This window comes from Sturnus vulgaris, chromosome 7, assembly GCF_052056855.1.
Source record: "Sturnus vulgaris isolate bStuVul1 chromosome 7, bStuVul1.hap1, whole genome shotgun sequence".
Taxonomy (NCBI): domain Eukaryota; kingdom Metazoa; phylum Chordata; class Aves; order Passeriformes; family Sturnidae; genus Sturnus; species Sturnus vulgaris.
The window spans coordinates 35,783,385-35,790,510 of record NC_142249.1 but is presented as its reverse complement, the minus strand read 5'-3'; the positions used below and the strand labels follow the sequence as shown (position 1 = coordinate 35,790,510).

Genomic DNA, 7,126 nt, shown 5'->3' with positions numbered 1-7,126 from the left:
GCCCCCGAAAGGTTTGTGGAACCTCTCATCCCTCAGTAGGGACCAGCCCTTGCTTCCTGCCTCTCCTCAGCAGGGGGGAAGAGACAACTTTGAGGACAGAGTTGCCAGTATTTTGAATGGCATACAGGACCCCTCTGCTCTTCCTCCTCCACACGGCTCCTGGACCAGTGACTTCATTCGGAGCCCGCCTGGGGTACCCATGGCAACACAGGGCTCTACAACACACTTCAAAGAATGTTCTTGAGGGGAAATTCAAAAGCCCGCTTGTATGAACACATCAATCAGAGCGGGGCAAATGCCCCCGTGAGGAGCGTGGCCCCCGCGGGCGCGCCGGGCAAGTGCAATTCCCATGCCCGGGGCGGCAGACAAAGAGCGGCCCGAGGCGCCCGCCCGGAGCCCGAGAGCCGGGGAGGAGCCAGACGCGGCTGCCCCGGGGGCGGGGGGCCAGCCCGGGACCTTTATAAAGCGTCCTGCCAGAAGAGCTGGGGCGTGTTCGCATCGGAGGCGGGTGGTGTCACTGCTGCGCGGCTGCGACAGCGGCAACAGCCAGAAAGCGCGAAGCCGTCCGATGGCTCTGAGCATGGACAGCAGCCTCGACAGCCTGGATGTAAGTGCCGGGAGCGCGGCCGGCTGTGTGCCCATGTGCGCGCTGTTTGCAAACAAAGGTGCCCTCGGCGGAGGCTGCGGGCGGCGGGGGTCGGGACAGCTGAGGGGTCTGCGGGGCGCGAACGGGCAGGGCTCCCCTCCGAGCCCCGGTCGCTGCTGCCTCTGCCTGCAGCGCTTCGGACCTTGGCACAGCTGCAGCGGCTGCAAATTCCAGCTGCGGGACTCCGCTCCTTCTCTAGGGCTCTGCCCCTCGGCCGTCAGTTCAAGTGACATGTGGCACCTTTGTGGAGTGGAAACACACTGGCAGAGCAATTAGCGCTACGGGAGTAATGAGAGGGGAAGAGGGGAGGAAGTTTGGAGCGGTCTGACTCCAGGGAATGGAGGCACCCTTTACCTGGTGCATGCCCGGACCTCGGGCTGCTGGCGGGACCGGGAGCCGCGGCAGCGCCCGGCCGTCCCGCCCGCTCCCCGAGAGAAACGAGGCGGCGTCTCACTCTTCCGGAGGCAGCTCCTCTGCCTCGGGTTGGAGAGCAGTTAGGAGCAAAAAGGAGATCTCTGGCAAGTTCCAACTTTAGGGCCGTAGCTAATGCCCGCGTGGAGCCGGTGCCTCCGCGTGTGAAGCGCTGCGGGTCCCTCGGGCGCGCCCTGCGCGGGGCTCAGGGGTCCGTGGGACACAGGGCATGACAACAAAAAATCTGAAAACCTGAGGAATTGCACATAGGCAGATGGCACTCTCCCGCCACCATTGCTTTTAGCGCGGTGGCCAAAACCGTTGGTGGTTTCCTGACGCGCTTGCATGCCCTCACCGAATTTCGCTTCCTTTTTCCACCGCTTATGCTCACTTAGTCCGTCTGGCTGCAGTCCCGCGCCGGCCGCGCTCACCCCCTGCCCCGCAACCGCAGAGGGTGGGGAACAAAGAGAGGGAGCATGGCCCATCGTGGTGACCCTTCACGGGGTTTGAGTTTCCCTGATTAAGGTCACCTCTTTCTTTCTTTATGGGCTTTGGGTTTTTTTCCCTTGGCTGAGTGTGTGGAGCTGTCAATTGCTTCTCAGCAGGGAATTCTTGCTATTATTTATTCTTTATTACATCAGCCGAGGGTACCTTCTCTATTTCTCCTTATTTCTCCTTGACCCTCTCCTCTTAATGAGAAGGGACTTCGGAGCAGCAGCATTTCTAAGTAATTTTTTTTATAGCCCTCTATTGTAGGAGCTAAATGTGATAGGTCATGCTCTGTATGGACAGACCTCTCGCATCTGGCACTTTCTGGGCTCTCCTATTTGCAGTGTCCATCTGATAAAGAGTACTGAAGTGTCCAGAACAAACGGTATTTCTGGAAGTAGCCATTATCTTTCTGTGCTCCTTCGGGCCCTGCCCTTAGCAAGATCTTACTCCTCAGAGAAAGACAAAGGAAGTTTTTAAACTTACTCATTCTCTGTGTATTTTATATATGTATATGTAAAGATTGTATTTTCCCATCTGGTTTTCAAAATGTTTGCCCATTTGTGACAGTGGAGACAGATCAAGCAACTCTTGACATATTGTCATATAGAATAAGTTTTTGCAGAGGAGCTAACATCTAATTTTACTTTTTCCTTTTTTTTAGCTGTCATCTGGGTTATTAATTGAACTTTCTGAAAATGGCACAGAAGAGATTGGGTCTGGTGACTATGGAGACTATGAAGAGCCATGCTTCCAGCATGAGAATGCCGATTTCAACCGGATCTTCTTGCCAACAATCTACTCCATCATCTTCCTAACTGGAATAATTGGCAATGGATTGGTTATTATTGTTATGGGCTACCAGAAGAAGCAAAGAAGCATGACTGATAAATACAGGCTGCACCTCTCTGTGGCTGACCTCCTTTTTGTCATCACCTTGCCATTCTGGTCTGTGGATGCAGCCATAAGCTGGTACTTCGGGAATATTCTGTGCAAGGCAGTTCATGTCATTTACACAGTCAACCTCTATAGCAGTGTCTTGATTTTGGCCTTCATAAGTTTAGACCGTTACCTGGCAATAGTGCACGCCACCAACAGCCAGCGCCCACGAAAGCTGCTGGCTGAGAAGGTGGTCTATGTAGGTGTGTGGCTGCCAGCTTTGCTCCTGACAGTGCCTGATGTCATCTTTGCCGGGACCAGTGAAGTAGAAGGAAAGTATCTCTGTGATCGCATGTACCCTCATGAAAACTGGCTGATCTCTTTCAGATTCCAGCATATCTTGGTAGGACTTGTCTTGCCTGGTCTAATAATTCTGACTTGCTACTGTATTATCATATCCAAGCTGTCACACTCCAAAGGCCACCAGAAGCGCAAGGCCTTGAAGACCACGGTTATCCTCATCCTCGCCTTCTTTGCCTGCTGGCTGCCCTATTATATCGGCATCAGCATCGACACCTTCATCCTGCTGGGAGTCATCAGGCACCGCTGCAGCTTGGAGACCATAGTGCACAAATGGATCTCCATTACAGAAGCCCTGGCATTCTTCCACTGCTGCCTGAATCCAATTCTGTATGCCTTCCTGGGTGCCAAGTTCAAAACATCAGCTCAAAATGCCTTGACATCAGTTAGCAGAGGATCAAGCCTCAAGATTCTTTCAAAAGGCAAACGTGCAGGACATTCTTCTGTTTCTACAGAGTCGGAGTCTTCGAGTTTCCATTCCAGCTAACGCTGCTCCTTGCCATCATTTTATAAAGAGACACTTTAAAGTTGCGCAAGATTTCAGACAAATAAGACTGACCATAATGTACAGATTTATTTACAGTTGGAATTTTATATTGTTTCTTTTAGTCTCTGTGGAGTTTAATTGACTTATTTATATAAAAAAACCTTTTGTATTGATGGCAAACTGTCTAGGCAGGTCCTGTGGACAAGTGGTTGGTTCACAAAAGTTTTAGTGACTGTCTGTATGTATAGATATGTGAACTAAACACTTTGGGTTGTAGCAAAGTGACTTTTAAAAGTTTAGAAAATATTTCTCTGTTGTTTATATGTAAATGTTTTTGGTGTTGCTGTTAAAAGTTTGGCTGGATATTTTTACCTTACTACAAGATGTTTTGTTTACAATAGCTTAACTCTGCTGTAGAAATGGCACTTATAACCAAAGCCTACTCTGTTACATGCTAGGGTTTTTCCCTCCATTCTCAGTAATTGATGGTTTGCAAAATTTTCTGTTCAAGGTAAAATAAAAGTATATGAAAAAGTTATTTTGAGTGGTATTTTCATTTCTGATTAATTTTTTCTCAGTACTTTTATTTACAATTCTAAATACACAATAACGTCTTAGAAAATTGCATGTCTTGTGAAAAGCAGGAAAATGAGTTTCAGTACATAGTGATTATCCAGTTGACACCTGAGTTCCATGTCATGCATTTTTTTCACTGGAATACATTTGCTGCAGTTAACATTGTTTAGAATTATTTAACTGTCACTTAGAGAACTTCTTGAGGCAAAATATCTACAAGTGAAAACCAATCTATTTAAGCAATTGCTAAAGTTTACAGCATCAAGAGTCAAACTCGGATTAGTGCAAGTGCCTAACCTTTATGCCATGTGTAGAAAGTCAATCCTACATTTCTTCTGCCTTTGCTGTGGTTCTAAATTTAGTTCTACATGTTGACAGTAATCAAATGTAGCTGAATCAAAGCCATTTTTGAGTAGAAACAAAGTTATTCCAATAAAGTCTATCCGCTCTGAGGGCGGTAAGTGGTTTTCCTCTGTGGAACTTTCCCTACCCTGTGTACATCCAGATTTTCTTAAAGTAATACTACAATCTTTGCATTCCTTTTAAAAACACAGAATGTGTGTCAGTTCTTGAAAATAGTTTTAGCAGGAATCAGCTAGGCTATAGGATTACCAAAAATCAGTGCTGAAATCTTAATTGTCTAGTTAGTCATGTCTTCGCATTAGTAGAGTGCATTCAGAGGTAATGGATACCCAAGAGAACAGAGCCATTGAAAGCATTTGTCCTTACATTAACAAAACAAACACAACTGTTACTTACATATAAAAAAAAAAAAGAAAAACAACCTAGAAGTCAAAAAAAGCAAAAATAAAAAAAATTATCTACTAGTTAGACAGAAATAGGTAACATGGATATTGCAGGGGTATTACCAATTTTTTTCACAGGCACAGCACCCTAGTGATTTTGTGGAGTACCACTATGCTTAACTATACATTAAAATCCATGTTTTATATTAGATATTCTCATAAATACAAGACCTTTTCTGTTTTCAACTTCCCTCCTCTCCAGTGAGGAGGCTGCAACCTTGGCTGCATCCTGCACTCCTTCCCTTGCAATGACAGTAGCAATCATCTGATTCTGTGTTGAGCTGATTCAGTGCTGAACCAGCACAAAACCTGGCAGAAAATAGGTAATTTTCCAGCAATTTAGTGAATTGAATGTGTTCTATGAGGATTCCAACAAGTACTACAAAAGTGCAAGATTTTGTAACCTGGAGCCAGGCAAAGGGAGAGAAGAGATAAAATGAAAAGGACATAAATTTCCTCCCCCGCTTTTAGCAACTAAACTTTTAGATCAGCTAACTAATGTGTGTTTTCACTCAACATAAATTAACAGCAGAAAAGATGCATTCTCAAGAAACAAAAGGTCTCACTTTGATCAAGTTGTTCCTCCTAAACAGGGATGAGAAATGAGGAAAACGTGGTATAGGGGCAGAACTCCTTAAATGGTTTATTTTTGTTGTTCATTTGTGTGTTTTCTTAATTTAGTGAGGGTTTCCCTGTGAAGAATTTGCTGTTCTAAATGATTCTGATTTTCACCCCAGCCCAATCAATCATTGTAATTTAATTGCACTTACAAAATACTTACAGGCTATCAACACACTGCTGCTTATTTGTTGAGGAAATGTTTAGAGCCCCCAGCATTAACTTAGATTATTCCCATTACGCTTCAGTCAACCAACTGCTACCTCAAGCACAGTTAACAGGAAAGAGGGTGCAAAAGAGAATAAACTCAGCAGTCATGTTACTGCCAAAGACTACTAAAAGGACACTAAACAAACAACAGAAAGAAGTTGTGTAGAAAATTAACCAGCAAAATTTAAAAAAACTTAAATCCATGTCCCAGAGGGATGATTTTTATAAAACTGCCATTGTTCTCAGTTGTTCTCAGAATTAATGAACCTATGGACAGAAGACTGTCTTGAAAAGGAGTGGCAAGTTCCTTGGGGTTTTGCTTCAGCAAGAAAAATGAGTCAAAAGACACCTATATTTATTTCTAAATAACTTCATATATCTATAATATGAATATAATATATATTTGTGCTGTTTACAGAGTAAATATTTGCAAATTGGATGAAGTCATAAGGAAACATAGCAAGAAATTATGAATCCAGTTCTGTCTTTTTACTTATGAGTAAATCAGAGAAAATAAGACAAATTTCTCTCAAATCCACTGAGCTATTCCAAACATACCATGTTGGTAAAAAATACTAATTCACTCCATTTCAAAGCAAAATCATCTTTAAGGTGTTTTTTTTGTTGAGGCTGTGACTTTTTAGATCTTTGTGAAGCAAAAGCGTACATTCTGCAACAAAGGCAAATGAACCTAATTTTGTGATTTATACATTGGACAAGTCCACACAGACCAAGAATTTTCCAAAGCTTTCAAAGGGACTTTCCAAGTCTTTTTACAAATTACTCTTCTCTAGCATACACAATAATCACGACATTCTTCAAGATATACACAATGCATAGTCTCAGCACTTTCTTGAAGTAATAAAATAATAGCTGTGTCCAAGTAATTTTAAATATGCAACTCAAGACACAGAACAGAGAACAAATGTGAGTTTGGTTACAAATCACTGAGTATTGGTTACAAACCAGTTTAAAATGTTATGTGGTATTTTAAAAGATTTATCATGTATTTACAAAACTTTTTCCACTGAATTCAGGCACTAAGTATTTTGCTATGTTTTTGCAATTGCCAACAGCAATGCTGGACTAAAACATGGATATTCACCTAATACTCTAATGCAAACATTTTGAAAGCCTGAGATTAGTTAGAAATTTGGATCATGCAAGTCTAAACCAAGAACAGAACATGTATGTGAACTTACTTTTGCTTTCTTTGAAATGTTTGGAAGTAAAGTCAGAAGGCTTAAAGCAGTGGGGTAAAATGCCACTGTAACCCATTATTCGTGTGGTAATCCATTATTTGTAGGTGTGTTTTCACTCTGTCTGATCAGGTGGTACCAAGCCTACATTAGAGGAGCATGTGAAAAGCTGAGGGGTGTAATTAGGCTGCCCCAGTGAATGTACACTGAAGGCACTGAGCAGGGAGAGTCACTTGCTGCTTTCTTGGCCAGTTTTATGACACAATCATTATACAGGGGCTTGAACTTCTATGCATATACATAAATCAGAACAAAATCACCCTGAAAATAAAAAGGAAGTCGCAGTAATAACATGCAGCCATTCATGCAAGTGAATGGTTTATCTTATGATGGTTGTGCTGTAGTTGGACAATGTACAAAGTGACCACTTCTAGATGTTTGGTTG

General features: G+C 43.4%; 1 protein-coding gene across 1 annotated transcript; it reads left to right on the top strand.

The window, feature by feature from the left end:
- Window positions 1-283: 283 nt before the first annotated feature.
- Window positions 284-3,810, top strand: CXCR4 (C-X-C motif chemokine receptor 4). The gene is made up of 2 exons (XM_014870806.2): window positions 284-607; window positions 2,211-3,810. The coding sequence occupies exons 1-2, from the start codon at window positions 350-352 to the stop codon at window positions 3,270-3,272; spliced, it is 1,320 nt and encodes a 439-aa protein (XP_014726292.2). The 5' UTR covers window positions 284-349; the 3' UTR covers window positions 3,273-3,810.
- Window positions 3,811-7,126: the final 3,316 nt, after the last annotated feature.